The sequence below is a fragment of the Platalea leucorodia genome, assembly GCF_965183815.1.
Source record: "Platalea leucorodia genome assembly, chromosome: 1".
Taxonomy (NCBI): domain Eukaryota; kingdom Metazoa; phylum Chordata; class Aves; order Pelecaniformes; family Threskiornithidae; genus Platalea; species Platalea leucorodia.
In genome coordinates this window covers 13549194-13575086 of record NC_138823.1, presented here as the reverse complement: position 1 = coordinate 13575086, position 25893 = coordinate 13549194, and the positions used below count along the sequence as shown (strand labels likewise).

The window sequence follows — 25893 nt, the reverse complement described above, 5'->3', positions numbered from 1 at the left end:
CTTACAACTCTCGTCCAGGTTCTCCCAAGGCACTTTTGAACATTTACCTTCACTTGGGTTGGCCATAGCTTCAATCGTGGAGCCCCATCGGCTGCTGCCTCACCCACCCGAAGGGCCGTGTTCCCCCCATGCTCTCCCCTAAAACTGCCTCCAGGTGAGGGGAGGACGCTGAGCAGGGGAGCTGGCCCCGAAAAGCCAGGGAGGCTCCCTGCAACCAGGAATTTAACTCAGTACTAAATTTGATCGACTGAGGTTGTTATTAATTATTACTAGCAACACATTTGGAGATAGAGAGGTAGCAACCGTCCATGCCAAGAGCAAGGGACACATCTGGAGCAGCTGTGACAGAAATAGGATGCCAGTGGTTTTGGCACCGTTAGGCCCATTATATGGAGGGAAAGCAGAAGTACCCCAGGTTGGGAAGCATGGCTCCAAACCTGTTCTCCAGCCCTAATTCAGCTACTACCAGGCTTCAACCACAGCGGGGCACAGAGCAGGCAGAGAGCCCCCAGGTGAGGGTGGGGGGTCCGGGCGTTTGACCCGCTCTCCGTGATGCTGAGAGTGCCCAGGTGAAGAGCCCAGAGCCAGGAGCACAAGCCAAGCCCTATCCCCGCATCTGAAGGGCAGCATGCTCTAAGGCTCCCTATTAGGGATTTAAACAAAAGGAATTTTAATCTTTTTTTTTTTTCTTTTTTCTTTTTAATGCCAGCATTTGAATGTAGGGGGATGGAAATTTTAACACGAAGCCACACGCTGAAGGTCATGGAAAGGCAAGGGAGACATTGTCTTCAGTAATATTAAAAGGAAGACCAACCCTGCTGTGTCAGAGCAAAAAAATGAATACTTCTTTTGATTGGAAAGAAAGTTTCTCCATGCCCGGCTGCGGTGCAGCATTGCACAACGGAGACTGCTGCGGCTGGGAGCAAGGAGAATTAATTACTCTGCTTTTTGAAGCATGGTCTGCTCTGCTCTGCTGTGCCAGCTTCAAGAACGATAAGCGCTTACCCAAAGAGTGCGGTTTTGTCCTCCAGCACAGGAGTTTTGCTCGTCTAAATCACAGGACGCTGCTGAGTTTTTGTTTTGTTTTCTTCATACTTGGCCTACGCTTGAACCTGGGCAGCACCGCTCTCTTTTCGGACTCACAGACACCAATTTTCTGCCGTCTGGGGGAAGGACGCTGGACCGAGGATCAGTGCTGGCCACAGAGCGCCGCGGTGTAGTTGCGTTCGGCACCGTCCCAGAGTGCCGGCTACCGTCACCACAGCACACCACAGCCCCACGGCACTGCCAGGGGTTTGCCAAACGCCAATTTATCTCCAAAACACCTTCTCTCTGGGGATTTTGCTTTCAAGGGCATTTCAGCATCTAAACAAAGATGAAGCACGTCTCTCCCCGCGCAAGCAGGCGGTGGGGTGGTGGCACTGAAAGACGTCTTCAGCGCTTTGTCCTCAGCCGGGCAGCAGCAAGCCATGCCGCAGAACGGGCTCGTTGATGAGGTGTTTGCCCTTTCAGGGGGCTGAATTGTTTTCTTGAGTCTCTTACCTCACCGCTCTATTCATTTAGAAGGAGATTTCTTTTTTTTTTTACACAAGTGACTTGGGAACTGAAGTCATACAGGTTGCTGAAGTTTTCCTCCTCCGCTCACAAATAACTTCCAGGTTGCCCTTGGCAGGAGAGAAATGGTTTTGCTCAGTAAAAACACCACCCACCAATTCAGGGTAGCTGCAGATGCTGCCACACTGACCTTCAACAAGCAAAAATCACTCAGTGTTTAAATTTTCACTGTAGTGTTGACACTCCTTGTGAAAAAGAGCAATTCCCACCTCTCCCAGAGCCACTGTCTGTGGCCATCTGCAGCCTCAGCCTGCCAGAGTTGTAACTCCTAGCTCTCCTTCTAATCCCAACTTTTTGGCAAAAGCTTCTGATTTACCTAAACAGTTGCAAAGGAACTGGAGGACACAGGCATGGGGCAGTTTGTACATGAACAGCTCCTGCTGGCCTGTTGTTAACGCTTGCAGCAATGCTGAGCAAGCCTCATCCCAGTTCTCCGATGGCAGAGCCAAAATCAATGTCTCCTCAGCATCCTGGACGCTGAAGTTCTTAATTCATCACCACAGCATTAATTTTTTTTAATATAACAAGCATAAGATTAAATATAAGAGCTACTTAGAGCTTATTGGGCTTTTACCATCCATTTCTTGATGCAAGCTAGAACTGCCCTACTTCCCATGCCTTGCGTAACTGATTGTAATTTGCTACTCCTGAACCACAGCCACCAGTATTTAAGCAAGCAAAGAAACAAACTCACAGAGAAGAAAGATCAGCATTTCTTTGGAATTATGTTCTTCCTGAATTATCATGTGCAGATAGCAATTTCTTAATTGACACTTACGCTTGTTCAACACTAGATCAATGCTTCGAATATGACCCAGATTACCAGCTTCTGAAAACCATCACCATTCAGGTTGCAAGACAGATGTACCAGAGGGCGGAGGGGAAGGGGAGAAATTATGCCCATGTCCTCTCTGTTGTTGCTGCTATTCAGAAAGAGGGCTTGCAGATGCAGGGTACCAATACACTTCTTTCTTCCAACCTTCTCCCCTCCTACGCCTGTGTTCACCAGCTCTTCACTGGGGTTGCAGTACCAGTCAGTGGCTGGTTTCTGGCAAACACATAGCAAAGCTGAAGCCTGACTCACAGTGGCATAGTCAGAAATAAATGCAAGTCCACAGAATTGCCCTAATTTGGGCAACATACCGTTTACCATTGCTCCCTGCCCAACAGGGAACATCTACGAGTAAGCAAGCTTACCTTCTAGCATCTACTTTAGCATAGCTTGCGATTTTAAGACACTCTTCTGAAATGGGAAAAAATTAAAGCTTTATAGACCAGATAGCGAGCAAATTGGGAGTGCTGGCCCTACTGATTCGGCCCACAAATGAATTTAGCCTGGTTCAAAAAAATAGCAGCGATACAGCAAGGTACATATCCAGCGAGAGCAATCTTGGCGGTGGCAACAGCGCTGAGTTAAAGATCACCAAGTAGAGAGGAGATGCCATGCGCTGCCCTGGCTGGAGGGAGCCCTGCCCCCTGCTCCGGCCCTGCCGACGGGCTCTTCCAGGGCAGGCTGCTCCTCCGCTGCCCGGCCCCTCGTGTTCCACCAAAGCCCCCACAGAGAGAGAGCAGGAAAAGCCCATCTCCATGCATTAAAACCAAACTGACCCACATGAGTGGGATTTAATTCCCTCTGGCCTTTTGCCTACGGAGGCGTCAAGGCTAAGTTATTCTTAGGTAGCCTTCCCCAGGGTCAGGGTGCTGTCTTCACGGTCACAGAGGTACAATCGCTTTCCTGCTGTTCTTTTCCCTTGACTCCTCCTGCTCTCCCTCCCCTTCAGTAACATGCCCACGCATCCTCTTTGGGGTGGTTTTTTCCTTTGAACAATGCAGCCGGGGGTCACGATTAATCACAGAGTTTTCCATACTCCATTTCCCTGCTCATAGTCCTGTGCCACTTGTTGAGAACCTTATCTTTATTAGCTGGTCTTATCACAACTCGATTACACATTAACAGAAACTCTCCTTACTCAGCAGGATTTCCTCAGGATTGCATGGCTTTCGGCTTCAGAGAGCAGCTCTGTGGCGACAGCCACTCCACTGGAGTCAGCCTAGGAAGTTACTGATCTCATTTAAGATGCACGAGGGGACACAAAAAGCCGTAGGATGACTTTGAGGAACCGGCAGGAGCACATTTAGAGGACAAAGCGTTTCTATAGGGGAGCAAACGCATTAGCTTATGTTGTTTGTATTGGCATTAAATTATACAGTAATTATTTGGTCCCAGTGAGCTGTGCTCTAATAGCAGCTACAGAGCTATCTGAGATCCTTCAGCACAGGGACTGCATCCAGCTAAAATGTCCCCCTATCCACTTAGCTACTCAACCAAATAATAGAGCTGTAGGGCCTATTGTTATCTGTCTGCTTTCAAGAAATGAGACTGATACACTTCTCAGAGATTTACTAGACCTTCAAGTGCAATATCACCACACCACATACACCTCTGATAGAGGATTTTTATCCTTCAATGCTACTATGACCTTGCCCAGGAAGGTTAAATGGCATCAATTTGGATCAATTGCTCTTGCTTTTTCTTCTTTTCTTAAGAAAATACATTACACAGAAGAATTTATTATTTGAAAAGGACAGAGTGATGGGTGCAAGAGAGGGGGAAACGCATTGTTAGAGATGAGAGAAGCTGTTTCTTAACAGGTGGCTCTGTGAACCCCCAAAATCCATCTCTGGTGAAGTCAATTGACCATCCAAGGACTCCACAGCCTGGTGAGACCTCCCAGTGCCAGGTGAGAAGCAGAGCTCACCGTTGGGTTAACGATAGCTTCCCCTCTGCTTGTGAAGAGCGGTATGTCTGCAATGACAGGCCATTGCCACAGCCCTTCACACTCCCCTCTGCTCCCAAAACAGCCTACACACGTCTTTATGGGGTGGCTCTGAGGAACAGAAATGAGGAGAAGGTCTGGAGAATTCATTAGACACTCCGTTAACACAGCTAGAAAAAACAACGGGTAAGACTAAAAGCACAAAAGCTCTTCTTCTGAAATAGCAGCAGCAGGCTCCAAAAGCATGTATGGCATTTGAGGACAATTACTCTGAGTTTAACTAGTTACATTCATCAGACGATCTGAGAGAGCAAGTAGCTGATATCCGGAAAGCAGAGATGGATGTAAGCAAGGGAAGAGGTATTAAACTGGTTATCACCTACGGGGAGAAAAGAAAAAAAGAGAGAGGTTGGTAATTTACTGCCTGCATGACAGCCAACAGAAGAGGCAAGAAAAGATTATAAATTGCTATAAAACCAATATTGCTACTGGGTGCATGATTTTAAGTATCAAGACTCAACTTCTGAAAATGGTTTGGAGCTCTTCTTTATATATGATGGCTGTCACGGCAGGCAATGGATGAAGAGTCCCTGTTACAGCCTGCTCAGGCTTTCTAAAGTGATGAGGATTTACATTTTGCAGGTGCATCTGACGATTCCTGTAAGTCGTCCCTGCCTCTGCAGAACACAGGCAGCGGGGTGCAGGTACGATGCAGTAGAGCTGAGAATATCCCTCTTCTTCCTCCTGTGCTATTGTGAAACGTTAAATTTGGACCTAATGCTTTGAGTGCAGTTTCAGATCAAAAAGAGGGAAGGGAGATTTAAATGAAATACTACTGCTCTAACTAAACTATACAGGAAAACTAGAAATTGGATTGTAACTACCCAATGAGAGCAGCAGACGTGCTAGGAAGCTTTCACCAGGAATGCAGAAACTGTCTGCCCAGAAGCTACAAGCTCTTAAACCTCTCCAGGTGCTCCCTGCTCACAGAGCAAAGGAGACAGAAACCTGTTGACAGTGATCCAAGTTAGGCCTTTTTCCAAAGTGCAAGTCCTGCCTGAGGCATGAGTCACAAATATAATTTTTTTTTTATTTTTTTTTACTTATTGCAATGAAAAGCCACCACCACCACACTTCTGGAAACACAGGCTGTAGAAGTGTTTTGCCCCAATCAAAACAGTAGGTTCTGATCTCAGCTTTTAAGGGTCAATTTGAGCTCTAAAAGCAAAGAGAAAACCCATTGCATCTTCTAACCTAACTGAAAAGTCATTTTAGAAATAAAAACCTGAAGCATTTCATCCTCATCAGAATCATCCAACTGAAATATTCTCCAATTGCAAAAACAACCCCCACCGCACACAGAATTTCTTTCCGATGCGATCCCAGTGAAACCAGCACATGCTGCAAGCACACGCAAGTCTGCTCTCCAGCTAGGAACCTTCCCTCCGCACACACTGAGGGGTTTTGCCCCTCTATTTTCAGGTTAGGAGCTACCTTCCCCTCTACAGCCTTCAGGAACAGCAGTTTACATCCCAAGAGACTTCCCTGAAACTCCCTGGCAAAGGCTGTACCCAAGAGGTGCCAAACCAGGGCCTCCTCAAAACGATTCGGCCACCTCTTCATCCTCGTCTGTCCTACTCCCTTCTGGGTTGTGCAACCCCACCAGCTCAACACAGCCAACTAAGGAAAGTCAAACAGAGAAAGCTGACTGTCAGGTCATGCCTGACACTCCTCTCCTTCCTCTTAATTCAGTTACCACAGACTTCTTTGCGTGTTTAGGTGTGCTGGTCTCCTTGGGGAGCCCCTGCCCCTGGCTACGTGCACCTTGGACTACTAAAGCCAAAGCAGACATTGATACAGCTAGAGAGGAGTACATCCATCCCTCTGAACATGTGCAGACTGCGCTTAGGTTTGAACGTTGCTAAGACAGAGCTGTAGAATAGGAAAAAAAAAAAAGCAAATATCGCCCTACTGCCTGATTCAGAGCACTTCTCGTTTCAGCAAAAGTCTGAACTCTTGCAAAATTCTTGCTCTCCTGCTCATAGATCCTGTCCAGGATCTTCTAAGAATATCAATTCCTGCAAGATTTAATCTGTTTTCTGAATTTACATAACATAAGGGCTGAAAGAACAATAAAAGCTCTTCATGCCATCGGTTGCTTAAAGCTTTGGGATGTTTGAGCTTCTTGATGCTGCCCCAGAATCTTTGCTGTACTTTTTCAACATTAATTGGATTTTTATCTTAAATTACATACCTTGGGAAAGAAGGGCGAGACAGAACAGAGAACAGGACAAGACTAACTTTCCTATACATTAAAAAACCCAAACGCTCTAGCCCTGGACTTTGAATCAGCTTTTAAGAAAATTAATCTGTACATAAAAGCTCCTAAGTGAAAACACCGAAACATTAACATCAGTTACAGTGAACTCCTTAGCCTGGGCCCCTAAGACAAACAAGGCCAGCTCCCAAGGCGCACACATTGCCACTGTCTTTTCGCAACTGCTTAAATTTGTAAGAGCAATAAGCACAGGCAGTTCAGAGTGAACAAACAACCCCTTAAGACGACAGGTAAAGCAGTGTTATAGGCATGTGCTCAAGGTTTCCTTCTAGTGAAAGGCTTACCTGCGGAGTCGTTGCGGGCACAGTTACTCAGCAGTGTCCCATCTTGCCCCTCCGCCTACTGTGGGGTTAAGGATTCAGTAGATGAGGACAGACAGAGGCACTGCTTTTCTCTGCAGCCTGAGCGGAGATTGCCACTTCTGAGCCCATCTTGGGGAAAAAGCACTTTGAAAAACATTCTTTGATCAGACAATGAATTCAAACCTTTTTCCCATTCTCAAGTCCAGTTAAAAACCAACTTCTCAGCATCTTTAGATCCCTTCCTGGCCAGTTTAAAATATTTTTTATTCCAAAAATCGGTACCTTAGGCTTCTCTACCTCATACATCCACCAACACCATACACATACTGTATTTTCATTAAAATAGAAAGCAGCAATGACATAACCGGAGTTGCATTCCTCTGTCACAATACTCACTCCCCACAGCCTGCGGCTATACACACGCACCACTGCCCAAGCATCAGGCAACCCAAACAGTTTTGATCACACTGATCTGAGACCCTCTCCTTTGTATAGGAACAGCAGTATGCAGGAGGAGCACCATATAGGCCGCAAGAAGGCAACAGCCCCTCCAGCCTCATCCAAGAGGAAAAGCACACTGGCCCACTGCACAGGGAGGGACAGGCAACAAGGAGACCCCTTAATCTCCCCTCTTATGATTGTGAAATGAACTTTCTACCTAATTGCCTGCTAAGAGTTTTTACAGCACCACGGTGCCAGTCAAGGAAGTCTTAAAGAAGACAAGTGCTACACAAAGCCTTTCCAGTTGGGAGTATCGTAGAACATCTCAAGTTGGAAGGGACCCATAAAGATCATCAATTCCAACTCCCTGCTCCTTGCAGGACTACCTAAAACTAAACCATATGACTAAGAGTGTTGTAGCAGAGTACGTGAGGGTATTTTGATTTTAAAAGAGCCCGAGGGGTCTGTCAGGGTTAACTACGGCTAACCAATACCCTAACTTGAAAGCAAAGGGAAACACTACTGCAAAGAAACTTTCTACATTTAACTAGCTATTGCAGGGTGACCTAAACTCTGTGGTGTGAAAAGATTTACCAGGCGGCTTGGCAAGTCCAAGGGCTGGTGCAGGCAAACATCCTCACACCTCCAGTTACAATGACAAGCCAATGAAGCCATTAATACAGGGATCTGCCCGCTGTCCTTTAATCCATGGCCAGTTCAGGGACTGACTACACATTTAAGAAATAAATGTAAACATTCAGATGCAAGAAGACTGCTTGTGGCGGTTTTGTTTTTAAACGCTGCCTCCAGTTGCCATGATCTTCCATCACGGAAGACCTATGGCTGATGGTCAGCGGTCCAGAGAAACTTGGCCTTAAGAGCCAATTTGAGCTCTAGTGGCATTTTGCAAGGGCTTTGTCCTCTGGAGGGAAAAACAAAACAAAAAAACCCAAACCACCTCCAAGCACCAGAATTAAAGGTTTCATCATCACATTTTTCCCCCAACATCAAGAAGATTCTGCAGAGGCCCTGCCAGCATCCCACAGTTACAGCTCCTTTTATGTAACTTTTGCTCACAAGTGTTGTAATCACTCCTCCTAGACCGTGTTCCAGATGATGAAAGGGTGAGCCACTGCTGCGAACAGAACTCCTTTCATCACCAAAAAAACGTGCTTGAAAAATAAAAGCAGCTGACGTCTTTTCATCTTTTCAATCCTAGAAAACAGCACGTCGTCACCTTTTAGATGTAAGTACTTCTGCTTAATATGCACATATCACATATTTAACTTCATTAACAAAACCATGACAATACACTCAATTCTGAGTTTCAAGTCACACTGTTACTATCACCCATGGCAAAATAAGAATCTAGGGACACACAAAACAAGAAAAGCTGTTTACTACTGCAGATGATGGCAATGCCAAGAACATTTTCACCAAAATTAGTGCTCTGCCATACTACAGCAAGTACAAATTGATCCATCATTCTAAGCCTAGCACAGAATAAGGAAGAATATGAATCATCTTCATTTTACGGATGCGGAACAGGATTACAAAGCCATTAGGTGACTTGTAACATCAGAAGCTTCAGACTGTAAATTAGTATTTATCTCTCCAGCTCACCACCTTAACCATCAAGGCAAAGCAGTCTTCCTCCCTGATAAGGTACACGGTAATATATAAACACAGAAAGAATCTTATGTTGTATTGCAAACAATATGCTATTCTGCAAATTAAAGCCTCTCGGTTTTCCTAATGCGACAATTAGATGACAAAATGAAGCAACAGGTCCAGTTCGTCATTAAGTCACTGGCAACACCACATTAGCGAGCTGTGTTGAGACAGGAGCTGTCGCCAGGACAAAGCGATAGGAATGAAAGATGAAGCATTTTAGAAGTATTTGATTTCATATTCCTGGCTTTTCCACTGATTCTTTATGCAGCTGGAGCAAAACTGAAAAGCGCACACTTGCCATGCTGTTCTGTCTGGGGCATTTAGTACGGACCAAGACTTTCCAGTTCAAAGAGTACAACAAATTCACACAGTGCCATATGTACCAAGTCCATGATCTTCTTTGGTGCCTCCACAGTAACAAACAGGAAAAGGGCAGTCAGATGAATGATGAGGACCAGAAGAGTCATTCAGAGGATGCTCAATGTGTCTCCAAATCAGTTAAGAGCCTCAAAAGGAATTCTGGCAGCTGTGCACATCTGACTGGAGAGAGAGAGGGTAATGCAGAATACCAAGCTTACCCCTGGAAAAGCGATCTCTATCAATCTCACAAAGTTTGAGGGTGAGTAGAAGGATACTTCCTCCCAGAGGACAATAAAGAATGAATCATTGCCTATACAAAAAGAAGCTGTGAAATTATAATAGCCCAAGAAGGACATGGACTGTCAAAACTCACGGTGATAAACAGAGACAAAGAAAATGCCTTTACGATTTTGCAACCAATCAGAGAAGACAAGACTCCCACCCAAAAGCAGGTCATTTTCTTGAGTACTTTTATCAACAGCAGGAGGTGGTGTCACAGTGCAGCCGTCAGACATTCCCCAGAGACGCACAGATCACAAGGCTTGTGTTGAGCTGAAATATGATTTAGCGAAACAGAGACAGTAACAGAGATCAAAACTTTAATTTAAAACTTTGCCAACAAAAACTGATTACAAAAAGGGAAATTACCTGTACAAAATAAGAAAGAAGGTACTCATTGACCAAGAGACTGCCGTTGTCAGCGTACACTGGAGGACAAACAGTGCTTCAGGTCAGGTGACAAGTGAGAGAAAACCAAACTGAGCTCATAATATGGAATCCTGAAGTGAATCTTCCATAAACCAAAGTAAATTGACTTGAAGCAGCTCAAAAGCTAATCAAGACTTATCAGAAGTCTATCTGCCTCGCAAACCTTTTCCTCTTGATTTATAGAAGGAGGATGCACTAGAAAGCAAGCCTAGAAAGCACAGTGCACTGGGCCAGGACAATGACTTCTGCCATCCTTCCTCCCACCCAAGCTTTCTTTCTGGCCTTCTGTACAAAGATGTTCTGCAATTTGAGTGTGCCAGGGTTTTAGCTGAGTCACCATCTATTGCATCTTTACTTAACAGTTAGGTCCCGACTCAAAATGAAGACAAATGCTTTGGAGACAGTGATTTTACTATGACTAAAAAGATCAGCTGCATCATGACTCCTATAAAAATGGTGGTTCTCAGACTCTTCAAGTTAGCATCAAATAACAGCTATCGGTCAACAACAGATTAGTATTTACAACACTGCAGTCCTCTTTTCTACCTACCATTTTACACAAAGGAAGAGAAAAGAGCACCTTTAAAACTTACACTGGATAGACAAAAAAGGCAGGTGATTTCTGAACTCCAAGTTCCTGTAAAATCTAAGCCCACAATATGATCATTTCCAGTTTTCCACATTTTTCCCCAAGCCGGATCAACAAAATTGAGTTGCAGTGAAGTAACAGAGCATGCATTTTTTTCAAGCAAGCCAGCTGAAAACTTCCAGTCCGACTGCTTATTTTCTACTCAGTTTCACATCATGTAGTATTTACAAGTTTTTAAACCTTCAGAACCCAGATTTAGTGAAGAACCAAAGTAGTAATAAAAATGTTTTGGCCCAGATTCACTTCACCTACTTATAGATACCTGAGATACCTAAGTTGGGGCAGAACAGTCTCTGTGCCCTACCTACCCAGTAAAAAGGGAAAGGGAAATTCAGTCTTTAATCTCATCCTAGTGACAGTGCTCTTCTTCCTCCAACTATAAAACAAAAAGGGAGCAACTATATTCCAACTTAGAAGTCTTGGTTAAGCTTAGAGTAATTGTGTTCCTAGCTTAAGTGGTGGTGTTTATGTGAACCTAAGCCTTACCTTGCTCATTAGCGGCTCCCACCTAGGGAGTCCGGGACAGCTACCTTTTAAAATGCTATGAGACATGCATGAGTCCTCCTTACAGCTGCGAAAACAGAGATAAGCAAGAAGTTTGCTCAAGTCCATGCAGTGAGTCAGTAACAAGCTAGCATTACAGCTTCCTGCATCTTAGCCCTGTGCTCTGCCCACGGGAACCCAGTACGAAGAAAACTACTGTACAGAATCATCCCCTTCTCCATGTCAAAAAGTCTTACCAAAAAAGTACAGATACTAATAAACAGTGTACATAATTTCTTATTTGACAATGAAAGAGTCCTGTAGTAAAACAATCTGTTCTATTGTATCTTGACCCTGGAAAAGTTTATTTCCAGCTTTGATTCTTTGATGTCTTAAAGCTTTTAAGAGGAAGTTGAAGATTCAGTTAACAAACATAATGCTGCAGTCAGTACCCTTTAAATTAACCACAATGATATGTTATATTTTCTAGTTTAAGTAGTATTTGTGCTACCCAGTTTTGCAACCAAAATAGAAACCTTGAAGCCAAGAATTCACAGATCTCGGGGGGGGGGGGGGGGGGGACCAAAACAAGCCAGACAACTTCAGTTTAAACAGAGCAAGCCTTGTAACATGCCATGAAGAGTTCAGAGATTTCAATTCTGTGAATATCTGTTATTGCCATTTCAAATGAAAGCCCTCTTTATCCTTAGTTCTGCCCATCCCATGCTGTAGCAGGTAGAACAAATACTGCATGGCCAGAAAAAACTCCCTTCAAAATACAGCTTAATAAGGGAAATGAAACATTTGCACTTCGCTTTATGAATGCAGCAGAGAGATATCACTTAAATGTTTCCAAAGACCCTGGGACTTAAGCACACCTATGGAAAAAGTCAGCTTCCTAACCTTTGGGGTTAGTTTGATCCATCTGCCTCACACTGGATTCTTACCTTACCACGGTCAACAAAGCTTTTAACGTACCAGGCAAGACAGAACACCATTAGCTTGTTCCATCACATCACGGAACAAGACGGCGTAACGGATGCCTGTTGTGACAGACAGACAATACTGTATAAAAGAAGGCTTTTTTTAATGGCAGAATCAAATTGGACACTACTGGCTAACCTGGAGCAAGATCTACATTTTTCCCTTCTGGAGTTTTTAATTTTCTCTTGAACCAGAAACATTCTTTCTAATCAGTTAAATCCAACAGCACTACAGAGAGCTCAGTTCTTAAGTGTGCTCTGCACCAGGAAGGGTCGGTCCTACGTCCAATGAAAACCAAAGAGTTGCTGTTTTCCAAGGGCAGGAGTTCTTCACTGGTCACCTAGTCGGAAACCTTGACCCCAGTTGTGTCTTCCACCACCCTGCTGATCTTCTGCAGCTCTTCTCATGCTAGCAGGTGGAACACCAAACCCCGACACTCCTCCTCTCCTATTTGGCAGCCAGCGGTACCTAGGACAAGCCAGGAGAGAAGGAGAGAGTTTGAGAAACAGCTGTACCTTGCAGGTAAATGCCAGACTACTTTTCCACACACTTCCTTTTAGCTACTAGACTTTGCAATAACTCCGGCTTTCCGCAGCAGTACCTCACACAATTCTTTCCAAACCTAAGCCCTCAGCACATTGAGAAATGGGAATTCTGGGGAACTTCCATCTCTGAGATATGGTTAGATACAATAATCCAAACAGAGGGAAAAAAACTACATGATAAGGGAGTCTCATTGTTGAGAATAAATGCTGTGATACAAACTTAATTCCTGTAACTTCTCTCCCTTTTTTCAGGGGAAATAATAAAAAAAAAATCCAAATCACTTCTGAGCATCTCTCTCTCCAATAGTTACAATGCTGCTGTTATCACAGCATCCAACCATCTCACTGCTCTCTAAGTAAACATGCCTGAGGAACTGAGGGCCAAAGAGACTAAGGGAAACAGGCTCAAGCAACTAGCTTGTCTGAAATCAAAGCTCAAGCAAATCAGAGCTATAGGAAATTATCACCCAGCTTAGGCTACCATCTAAATAGACAGAGTGATCTAAAATACAGCTCCTGCATTTCACAAGGGATGCCATCAATACGGAGTCATTTCAGCTCTACAATAGTTACACCAAGCTCCTGCAAATCCCTTGCTGAATTTGACCACAAGAATCTGAGGCCCAGACGTAAAACCCAGATTCCTTTCTACAAGAAACATGATCCTGTATAGAAAAAGTTCTCCATTATTATATTAAAGGTATCTGTAATTCATCACAGCATCTGGTTTTGTTTAACAAAACATTACAGTGCAAAGGCAGAATTTATCCCTCTTTAGAGATGTTTGCAGTGCTTCTGTTCCTGCTTTTCAAACATAGAGAAGAATTAAATACACATATAAAGAATCAAGAGAATTACACATAACCAACAAGACTGATGGCAGTTTCAGAGATGTTATTATCTTGAAAGATATTTTAAAACAACATTTTGTCTTCTAATCTTTATGGAAAATTAGGTTTACCAGAAGGGCTTGCAAACACAAAAGTAGAATATAAAGCTTCCCTACTCATTAAAACTTGTACAGAAAGCATAGCTGTAATTCAACTTTATGTCTTATAATTAACAGTTCATGCTATAAAAAGGGTTAACTGAGTTGCTAACTAAAGTTTGGTAGAGAAAGAATATTTACAACCCAAAAGGATGAAGACAAGGGCAACTGAAGCTACAAACTTTGGCTTCTGATCGTAGTACTTCAATGCCAAAATAACAAACAGAGCGCAAGAAAAAGCGCCTCAGAAACCAAGACCTGGCAGTCTCAGTCAAGGTGACTGGTACTGACTGCAAAGCAGAATACATATTGCAGTCCTGAACAAGTCTGCAACTGACACCTATTATCATTGCAGGTTGCTGAACTGGTAGCTACTGTAATGATACATGGAAATACAGATAACAAATCATTTACAGGAGAAAATTTTTTTATACTGTCTGAAAATTGTTAGGTAGTTCTCTTTACTACTGCTCAATTCACTAGCAGAATTATGACTTTTACCCTGACTCTTAAGAGTGGGTAAAGGACACAAGCCATCCATGGGGTAACAAAGAACTCTTCACATTTACAAGAAACAACATTTTTGATGACTCAGCAGCACAGTCAATACGATAGCCTGAAGCAGGTTGATTTAGCAACGTATTTTACACCTTACAATTCCAGCAAATATGTCTGCTGAACAATACAGAAAATTGGACCAAACAAACAGTGAGCTAAAGAATAAAGGCAGCTTACAGGAACTGAGGTGTGGACAGAAAATTCCTTCCTCCCAAATCCATTGGATATTTAAACATTAAGAAGAAATACAGGTGTCCAACGAGATTTCCTATCAGCTCATTGATGACTCTGCAAGGCAAAAGAAAAAGAACTGTTTCACATGCTGTCTTCACTGAAAATAAATGAGTGACCATCTTCTGCCAGTTACTACTGTTCACCTGCCATGGGCATTGCTAGGGCCATGAGCCACAGAAAATTTCCCCTTCTCTCAGCATTTTGCAGCCACTACTTCAGACGGGCCACCCTTCAGTGCCAACACATCAATAGGCTGTTCCACCCTCCCTTCCAAGCCTTCTCTACAGACTGTACTGAAAATGCAATTAAATACTTGTTTACATCAGGGAATTAGACCGTACAGCTATTAGTGTCTAAAATAATAGTCTGTGGAGCTTGAGAAGTTACTGCTGTTTTCACTGGACAACCTGTCTCCTGCTGTACTGAACTGTTTTGTTCCCAATTTTGCAAAAACACCGCTGAATGGAGGCCCCTGAGTATCTTCTGTCATGCATAGAAACAGCAGGTATCTAACAGCAAGCAGTTTTCCTCAAGTGACGGATGAGTCAGTAGGAGGCACAGCCAGAAAAGGGAATTTGGTTTTGCTGTACTATCTCCTCCTTTTATAAGTCAACCACGTAACTTGTTATCGTCACTAATTGTGTTACAGCGGCACCAAGAGGCCCCAACCAACGCAGGGCACCAATGGGAAAGGCCATGCACGGAGGGGATTTCTGCTTCACAGAGTTTAGTCAAAGAAACCCAAGACAGACCAACAAGTTCAGCAGGTGCTAATATGGCACTCTGTGGGCTTGTTATTGCCTTTTTCCCTTGTTTCACAAGCTGAAAAAAACATCATGCTGGGCGAGACTGTGAAGGAAAGATGTAACAGCACTATCAGAGTCAAGCTAAATTTGTTTCTAAAATCAGTAATGATGGTTTGTCATATGGGATGGCATCTTTCTTTACTGTGTGCATTACTCTTTTAGTAAGGAAAAAGCCTCATGCATAGATTTACTAGAAAATAAACGAAATTCTTATTGCTTTCCCCTCACCTACATTCTCTAGTTCTCACATGCACATCTCCTCTTTGCTTTTATCTTAAATGACCACCATGTGACACTGAGCATTATCAGTCACATTATACAGCTTTAAGCCTCTTATTTTAATATTGCTTCTAAATTCAGCACTAAGTCTAATAGCTGTAAAAGCTTTTATAACTTCAAATTAGCCATATAAGTAAATACGTACGATCCACCAATGATGTAGTTGAATCCCAGAATAACCCATGGAAGGTAACAGGCCTGAGAAAGAACGCAATGGAGACAGAGAAGTTATAAGTACAAGTTAAGGACATAAACCTGCTCAGCTTCCTGCTGCACTAATAAGCATGATTATAATCTCAGTGTTTTAGGCATTACACAAATCCTGACATATTCACTTAAGCAGATTCTACCTAACAAGGTAGGATACTCCAAACTGAGCAGCTACTAACATTTTTAGACAAATCATACTCATTTAAACATTACAAGTAGATGTGTCTTTTGCACTCTATGTTCCACAGCAAGCCTACATCTGAAATAAAGTCCTAATATTTCTGATTTTGAAAAGGTCTGGAAACAATGATCAAAAGAGTCTTCACTACAAGACCTGGCAGAAACAGATGAGGTTGCACAGGAAAGGACAATTTAAAACATCAACATTTTGTCACTACGGTGTCGCTACATTCAGCTTTTGTGCAGGTTAACGTAATGAGGAATTTTTTCCTCTTTTCAGACAGATGAATTTCAGTTGTCAGGACATCTTTTCAGTAAAGCCACACTGAGTGACACCGTATGGAAGACCATGATTAAACTTGTCTTTGCTGCATCTCAAGGAGTAAATACTTATGTGAAAGTACGAGACATCTTTAATAAGGGAAAATATATTTTGCCCCTCACCACCTTCATGTGCATCTTTGGGGCGAAACCTTCCCAATATCCTGTCTGACATACCTTAAACCTTGTTCCAAACCAAAACGATACAATCATGTCTTTGTTCAGCTGGGCCCACACATAAAGTACTGACATGATGAGTGGAATCATCAGCAACTGCAATGTTTAAAAAAAAAAAAAAAAAAAAAAGTAAAAAGTTACCATCACTTTAACAGAAGCCTGAGAAACTTAAACAGGCAGCTTCAAAAATGGCTTGTAAGCATGATATATCAGCAAAATCTTTCAAGTTTGTCCCAGAATCTTTGCCATCATGTGTCATGGATCTGTTCAAAAGCTATTGAGAAAGCTAAGCAGGAGAACCTACTTGGCCATTCTCTTTTGCAAGGCCATGCCAAAGCAAAGGGCTCCAACTTGCACCAAGTGAAAGAGCAGCTGTGGCGAACTCCTCTGCTCCCAGCTGCCTGGTAGCACACCTACAGCAGTCAGTGACATATTTGTGCCACTATCACTTCCACTCACAACCCAGGGCACGAACCCAAATGCACTCATCAGGGGCTAAGCTAATACACCAGCTGAAGTGTTACTCCATCGAATTGCCAGCTACGTCTCCCTCAGAGCACCAGAGAGGGAAGGTGCACCAGTAAATCACCATCTGAGAGTACTGCAGCCAGCCTTGGCAAAGCCACCTTGGTAGAGCTCAGAGTTAACCTGTGCTCCATGCCAGGAGATGAGACTGTTTCAAACACCTCCTTACTGTGACCATATATTAGCTGATTGGACTATTTCTAGTGAAACAAATATAAAGCCCTATTTTAGCTATCTGCTGATCTCTAAACTGAAGACAGACTGCCAGCAGCATTTCCATGAACTGGTTTAATGCTACAAACCAGCTTGTGTGTTTGGAGAGAGGTTAAAACTCATCCCTTTGGGGGTGCCGCTGTTTAACAGGTTCCACGTTAAAGCTGGCACACCAGCATCAGTCCAGCCTTCCTCCAGCCCTAGGGTGCACCAGCAGTCTGACTCGTCACACAAATACCTTAGGGACTTTATTAAAATAATTTTTATTTTACTCAAAAACCAAAGTAATATCTAACTTCTGAAAGTATTTGACATGGGAATAGAGGCCCAGCTATCCTACTCTATCTTCTCCCTTTCAAGAAAGCCACTCAACCCAAGCAAAACAACCTTATTTCTAAGAAAAACACATTTGCACATAAAACAAATGATTCTCTTTTAAGCAACACTTTGTATGCTGATATAAAACCATTTTAAGTACCTTTTTAAAAAGATACAAATCAAAACAATCAGTCTAAAATTCATACAATGTATGGGCGACTTCAGCATATTTTTGAAGAATTTTATGGCATCTTCCCCACAACAAAAAAAGTTTAAGCGTGAAGTTATGGACAGCCCTTAACAGAACTCAGTCCTGACTGCGGATGCATGATCGCTATGTTTGTCTACCAGGGGAGCCTGATAAGTGATCTAATAAATGCTAAGATAATATTGTACATAATATTAGAGATATTGGTGCAGGCTTTGGGTAACAGGGACAGAATAAGATGAGAGAACAGCAGAGGCAGGCTGAAGACATGCAGTTATCTGATACTCTGTTGCGTCCAAGGAACACTCATTTTTCCCCTTAATATGTGGGGGGATAAGAACCACCTCATTGAAAATGGTTCTTTAGACCACTATTTTAATCATTCTTGTCAGGATTTTGAACTCACAGTTCTGATCTGAATCTGAAGCTGCATTTTTCACAAAAAGATCTGCTGTTGGCAAGTAAAAGGAACACTAAATTTGAGAAGACTAATGAACCCAAGAATCATTTTTAGATAAAAAAGAATGCAGATCCACATTCATTAGAGGAAACAGTGCATAGATGACATCTTCTGTCCATTTTAGTAAAAGGCTGAACAGTTCCTGACTGCACAAAGAGCCAATTTTCACTCCTTGACTCCCTATCTAGGTTATGAGTGGCAGAGTCAGATACAGGCTTGTGACATTAGCTGAGGCTAACCCAAACTACAAAGCCAAACACACACACACACAGCAGTCCATTTTGATACAAACTAAACCAGCCCACCTTAACTACATTCTGCAGTTATGCTGATAATGGTCTCTATAAAGTCATTAAGTAGTCAGAAAGTTCCATAAAATCATTATTTAAGAAACTGTACTGCACTTACCTGCATGTCCATCGCCAAGCCAGTTATCTGTCATTGCACCATTAAGGAAAACACAGCAAAACCTGATAGACTAGAACAACAAAAAGATGCTGCACACACACTGAACACACATGCAAAGGCCTTTAATGTTTAAAATTAAAACAGCGTTCCTCTGTAGTATTAAGTTAACCACTGGAAAAAATGAAAAACCTCCAATGACCTGGAGACTTACACGCTTAGTTTCAATAACTGCTTTTCAGTAGCCTTTCAAGCCACCACCTTAAGCCATTACCCCGAGGGCTGACGGATACACTGGCCTTCCCTCCATGATGAAACTGGCTAACAACAAACTCAATCAGTCCGTGCATAAAAGCATGTTACAGGTTTAACAGCTGGATTCTTTCATTAGGTTTTTTAGAGACTAAAATACTGGGTTTCTAACTAAAGAAATACCAGATCATAAAAAAATATCAATATATTGCCACTGAGTCATAGAAAAGAAATAATTTCTTGAAATGCATCAATGCAGGCTTTTAATACTATTCTCCTACTTTGGAATCCAAAGGATCTACTTGCTGTAGTAACTGCTGAGTAGAAACAATTGCTGAAGAATTTTGCTATGATCAGAATACTTTTAACAGTTCATGAACGCATATACAATGGCACCAACCATTTTCCCAGATCACGCATCCAGGTTGCTCCTTACATCATATAGGGAACAAGCAACTGGAAGCTTTTAAATTACCAGTTTGAAAGTCAAGGCACAATCAGATTCATCTAACAGCTCACAGTCAACAGCTTGCCACCACAATGAAGCTGATAGCATAACTAAACCCATATTGTTTTCCTAGTTACTGCTGTGGCTCCACAGGAATAGCAGGAATAGCAAATCCCTCCATGCAGTGGAATGCCACTAGAGATGGATATCAATAGATTTATTGATAAAGGCGACAGCATTTCTACACACTAGCTTTCCTGACTGTATGTGGTTCACCCTGATGTCACCACTCCCTTTTTTCCACAGGCTGTGCCACTGCAAATTGCTACAAGGAGGTAGCAACAGCACAGACAGAATGGGAGCATCTCCAAGGATGGAGGTTCCACAACATCTCTTGGCAACCCATGCCAGTGTTTGACTGCCCTTACAGTAAAAAGGATCTTTCTTACATTTAAATGGAATTTTCTGTGCTTCATTTTGTGCCTGTTCTCTCTTGTCCCACCACTGAGCATGACAGAGAAGTCTGGCTCCATTTTCTTTACTCCCTCCTCATCAGGTATTTATCCACATGGATAAGACACCCCTGAGCCTCCTGTTCTCCAGGCTGCACAATCCCAGCTCTCGGCCTCTCCTCACGTGACAGATGCTCCAACCCTTTAATCATCTTCATGACCCTTTACTGGACTCACCCCAGCATGTCCACCTCTCTCTTGTACTTGGCAACCTGGAGCTGGACGCAGCCCCCCATATGTCTCACGAGGGGCTGAGCAGAGAGGAGTAATCACCTCCCTCAACCTGCTGGCTAATGCAGCCCAGGAGGCTGGTGGCCACCTTTGCCACAAAGGCACATTGCTGGCTTGTGGTCAACTTGGTGTCCAGCAGGAGCCCCAGGGCCTCTTCTGCCCAGATGCTTTGCAGACTGTCAGTCCCCAGCCTGTCCCAGTGCCTGAGGCTGTTCCTCCCCAGGGGCAGGACTCTGCAGTTCCCTTTGCTGAGCTTTGTGAGATTCCTGACCAGCACATTGCTAAAACTTGGTCTTTGAACATATTTTACGCAGAAATAGAAGAGCCAAAATATTCCAAAAGTTTGATGATGAGCAGAAGGATACAACAATGCAGATCCAATTAAACAGAAGCATGAACATGTAATCTGCTGGCCTTCCATCAAAAGCCCCTGTAAATAAAAAGAATTGTTAGGAAAGGTACTGAAATCTTGAGAAGAAATTAAGATTTTTTTTTTTTTTTTTTTACTTTATGAGTCTGATAAAAGCTCAGTTAATAACAGTTGCCCTGTTTATGGAGTCTGTGGTTTATGATTTTTATTTTTTTTTTTTTTTAATTTTAAAAGGCCTTATAATAGAACAAGCTACAGGACTCAAAAAAAAGTCATTCAGCCTATTGCATTAATGCACACACAGCAGCTCTACTCAAAGAACACACTTTAAATCTGGAGATAAGTGATTTTAACTTCATAAGACTTCAAAATGGAGTTGGATCCCATCCTTCATAAGAAGCTGCCAGCCAGAAGCACACAATAAAGCAATATACTTGCACAGCAAAAGCAGAGACACCAAGTTTAATGATCGAGTCATGTGAAAACCAGTCCGTACTTAGACAAATTGTATCCTCTTTGCATCATCTAGTCAGACTCAAGAGACACGATAGATTTTACACTCTGGAAAAATCAACATACACGACAAGGAGGGTACACAGTTTGCAGACTGTGGTAAAAGGCTGGCACAGACCTCGGCATTTGAGCAAGACTCCTATCAACTTTCATATAGCTCCATGCAGGCAAGGAGAGCCTGAGAATACCGCTGAAACAGACCCGGGCCACACAGTGACAAACACAGCGCACCACGAACAAGGTGAACAAGCTGAATTACGTGCTAATAATTAAACATCAAAATGCCTAGAAAGAAGGCCATGGCTTAATGTTAGCACTATTTGGCTTCCTACAACTATTTTAAATGTCCCCAAAAATTTAAGGAAAGAAAATCTATTTTAAGCCTTAGCTTTTTAGAATAACTAGAGTAACTCAGCCTATGCAAAACAAAATTGATATTTTAGTCATTTTAAGTTTATTATTTAAGTTCATCCATGCAAGTTACACAATAGGAAAAAAAAAAAAAACAAAAACAAAAAACAAAACAAAACTTGGAAAAAATCTTTTGGAAAGTTTTAAAGTTGGAGAACTAAATAAACTGGAGTTTTCTCCTTACTGTTGCCATACAACAAATAGAAATAAAGAGAGGTATCTGACTAACCCCGTAGAAACTCCAGCACGGGAATTCCTCTAGAATAGGAAGAAATCAAAGCAAATCTTATTCCCTTAAAGTTTTTCACTTCTCGTTACCTAGGAGATTACTAAAAAGAATATTAGACAAAGTGTTTAAGTTGACTTCCCAATGAATATCTAAAAGAGCTGAGCTACGGACTGCCAAAAAGGTCAGCACAGGGGCGAGGTGAGCTCTAGCCCACTGTGTCCTTCCGTAAGGACCCTGGTATAATCCAGTCATCAGGGAAGAGCTGCAGGCTCATCATCTCATCATTCGTACTACTGGGGAGCGAACTCTGCATATTCTGCTTTCTCTGTTGGTATTTGTTGTGTTCTTCTCCAACAGAAACAAACCAAAAACACATCAATCTCCTGCTCCTCAGGAAGCTAGAGGTCAGCTTGTTAGGAAAGCACAAGCACACTACGAAACCACGTGGGTATTTTTGACAGCTAAATTTGAAGCTAGCATGGAAAACCAGTGTATGCTCAAAAACCACATACAACCCTGAAAATAGAAGTTTCACTTCCTCAGTTTCACAGACAAAAGGAGGCATAGACCTATGTTGATTTCTACCTGTAAACATATAATCAGCAACTTACACACCTCCCACTTTCAGAAGGATTCAAGCCTTTTTTGTAGAGAGGAAGGACCGACCTAACCAAGAACTTCATTTATACCGAGAAAAATGACTGTAATATAAAACAAATGCATTGATTCAAACAACAACACAGCTGACTTTCCAGTTTCAAAATCCAGATGTGTTGTACATCAGGAATGTAAATTTACTGCTGAAAGAATTGTCTTCCTTCCGTGAGGCTTTTGCCACAGCACAGATAACTAGAGCATTTTGTAAGTATATGTACAAGCAGCGATGTCTTATAATTTGCATATATTAATCAGGAACTCTTACTACACATAGCTTTGCACAGTAGAATGTTGTAACTGCCAGTACTCGCGTGTTCATAATCTACTGCAGGAAGGCTCAAAGAGGAGGAGACACCATTTCTAGCTATTAAATTACTACTTACTTTCACTAATAAAACAACCAAATACAATCTGTCACCACTCCTCCCTTTCCTTGCTACTCTTTTTACGACTTAAATAGGATTCCACAATACCCTCTGGATGCCAGGTTTAGCAGGCATCTCTTCTCTGTCATGGGACTTCCCAAACATCACCTTGCAATACATTTCCACTTACACCATCAGTTCTAAGACTCCATTAGAACTACACAGAAAATCTTGTTCATAAAGGCTTTCAGGAGGAGCTTGGCTTTGCAAATACTTTAGTTTAATTATTTACATCAATGGAAACAATTTTTGGTTAGTTTTAATGAACTGTGCAATGCAAAATGAAACCAGTTTTGAAGCTACCTTGTAACAGCAATCTCTTTTTTGAGAGTAATGATCTATTATTTAATTTCCTTTCTTCCACTCTTAATTTTTCTGCCTAACTGAAAATCCAACTAGTTCCTTAACTTTTTCACATTTCTATTTGACAGAGGGGTACACTTCATTTGTACAAGGTATCTCTCAATTCAACATAACGGATACAATAACAGAGGTAAGCAACATTGCCTTTTACAAAAAGGAAAAACTGACATTGTTATTTTCTCAAGAGGAATAAACCCACTACATATGTTCTATCATCCCTCCATGTAAAAGGACATCAGACACAGGAAAACAGAGGTAACGTCATCTTTTAATCTCTCCCTCATTTCCTGAAATCCAACAACTAAAAGCACCAGGCCCTCCTATTGAAAGGAGTATCAAGTTCAGACCCTGAATGAACAGGCTCCCTGCCATCAGGGAAAAATCAGTTTTCAGAGAGTTTCCCACTGACCAACATAAGTGGGCACAGAGATGAGCCATCTTTCTCACGATTCTGTCTGAATCAGCCACAACCCCATCGCCACAAACATTCCCAAAAGAAGCTCTATGTGACAATGCTTAGTCTCTGTCAACTCCGGGCAGAGTTCACCATGTGCATACAATTTAATGGATAACATACCTGTTTCTAATCGTGATGAATATTGATACAAGAAATACAAATTCACCAAGTAGAGAAAACCTGTTCCAGGTCCCACTGGGAAGAAGAAAGTTGCAGTTATCGGCCGCCAGATCTGTCCAGATCAAAAGAGAGATATATTTATATACTGTAGAATGAACTCATATGCACGGGTTTTTTGTTTTCATTCATTATCCACTACTTGCAAGATCAAGGAGATTAAAAATAGCCCAAGTATGAATTATTGCTGCTTCAGCAGCTTTTACAAGTTTTTTTTTTTTTAAATTTGATAAGCAAAGCTATTAAGATTACAACAGAAATCACACACAACTTCCCAGATCGCTACCATCACATCTTCGCAGTATTGAGCCTTTATTGCAGCGCAAAAGGGATATGCTTGCAACGATGCTGCCCTGTTTTAAAAGCATCCATACAGAATCCATTCTTACCTGTGGAACAGAGGCCAAAGAATTCACACAAAGGCTGTTAGCGTACCATTCCAGACAGAACGCGCTGCTCTTAACATTTTTCACCTGCTTTAGAAAGTCTCCCAACTATCAAAGTTGAGCACAGCCAACTGCATGGCAGCATGTAGCAAGGACAGAAAATGGCTGGCCATTTATGAATGAGCTCTTTAACCGGCAACACTTCCAAATAGAGTACTGGGATCCTGAACCTCACAGTTCCAGAAGCAATAACAGAACTGGCGGAAAAAACAGTCATTTAAGCTACTAAATTTTGGGGACAACACATGAAACAAACTACAGAGCTGTCTTTTTCACTATAGTTATAATAAGCACATATAATAGAAATTTAAAGGTTAAGATCTTTTCCTTCACTTTCATTTTCAGTTCATGCAATGGGTGCTCTCCCCCTACACACCTGCATACCTAAACACTGAACCTGTAACCTCCCAATGCAAGGAAAAAGACTACATCCAGTTTGTGACCACTTTTGATATTGCTAACGCATCCAGAAACACTGAACATCTGAAACCTCAGGACCTCAGTTGTTTATGTCAACCATACCTAGGCACAGAAGCCGACAATCCCAAACACAAACTTTTCCAAATTCCAAGCGAGAAATGCTAAGAAGGTGCAAAAGATGCACTTCTCTAGCTCTGCCTTAATATCTCCAGAGCCACCTGCGGTTTAGGACAGTTGTGCACCTGCCTGTAGCCCCTTTTCCCAAATCACACCCACACAATCGCGCAACAGAGGCTGGGCAAGTCACCTCAAGCCACAGCCACAGGTTTCAGGAGTACAGTGCCTTGGCACAACAAGGTGCCAGCCAGAACAACCCCCCCAAAAAAAACACTTAGGAAAACGAGGCACCAGAGGGAGATGCAAGACGAACTACCAGGCCTGCCAAAGGCCACGGCCCTCCTCGGCTCACCCAGGGGCCCCGGCAGGGCCGAGCACCGCAGCCTGTGTCACCTTGGTGGGAATCCCGGGCCCTGCGGAGGCAGAGCGCTAGCTAAACAGGGGCCCAGTTCGCAGGCCTTATTTAGGTTAAGCAGGAACATAGGCCTGGCTTCCCGCCGGAGGGGATCTGGGTCGCTCCTACGGGCTGCTCGGTGCGCGGTGCCCTCCCAAGGCGGCGGCGGAGGCCAGGGGAAGGGGCCAGCAGCCCCCAGCCCCGCAGCACGGCCCGCCGCGCACTACAACTCCCAGAATGCCTAGTGCGCCCCGGACCGGGCTCTCTTATGGGGCGGGCGCCGCAGTGCACGCCGGGACCGGTAGTGCGGCCCGTACCTGGAAGCGGTTGATGAAGGCGTCGGGCCAGAGAAAGAGGTAGACGGGGCTGACGAGGCCCAGCTTGCCGATGAGCGGCACCGCGATGGAGCCGGCGAACCAGTAGCGGGTAATCAGCGGGATGCTCCGGAACCAGTCCCCCAGGTCCGACATGTCGCCGCCGCCGCCGCGCCCGGCCGCCGCCGAGGCCTCGCTACGAACCGGCCGCTGAGTGAGGGGAGAGGGGGAGAGGAGAAGAGGCGAGGGCCCGGCCGCGCTGCGCCCGCTGCTCCCGCCGCCGCCCCGGGCAGGGAGGGGAGCCCCGGGCCAGACGTGGCGCCGCCGAATTCGGCCCAGCCGCCGCCACTTCCGGCCACGCCCCTTCGGCTGCCGGGGCAACGGCAGCGCCGGAAGTCCC

The 25893-nt window shown here is 43.4% G+C and overlaps 1 protein-coding gene across 16 annotated transcripts; it reads right to left on the bottom strand.

Moving 5' to 3' along the window:
- Positions 1-668: 668 nt before the first annotated feature.
- Positions 669-25839, bottom strand: DERL1 (derlin 1). Of its 16 annotated transcripts, none has more exons than XR_014229899.1 (10): positions 25497-25839; positions 23746-23857; positions 20566-20630; positions 18761-18787; positions 16629-16724; positions 15886-15938; positions 14599-14709; positions 11350-12798; positions 10155-10213; positions 669-10058 (listed from the first exon to the last, which is right to left on the bottom strand). XR_014229899.1 is itself a non-coding variant. In XM_082327984.1 (8 exons), the coding sequence occupies exons 1-8, from the start codon at positions 25647-25649 to the stop codon at positions 12660-12662; spliced, it is 756 nt and encodes a 251-aa protein (XP_082184110.1). In that variant the 5' UTR covers positions 25650-25839; the 3' UTR covers positions 669-12659. The 16 variants fall into 16 exon arrangements, 2 of the variants coding, with proteins under 2 accessions (XP_082184110.1, XP_082184111.1); XR_014229900.1 differs by having other exon boundaries at positions 669-9686; XR_014229887.1 differs by having other exon boundaries at positions 669-1664; positions 2393-12798.
- Between the last annotated feature and the right edge of the window lie 54 nt (positions 25840-25893).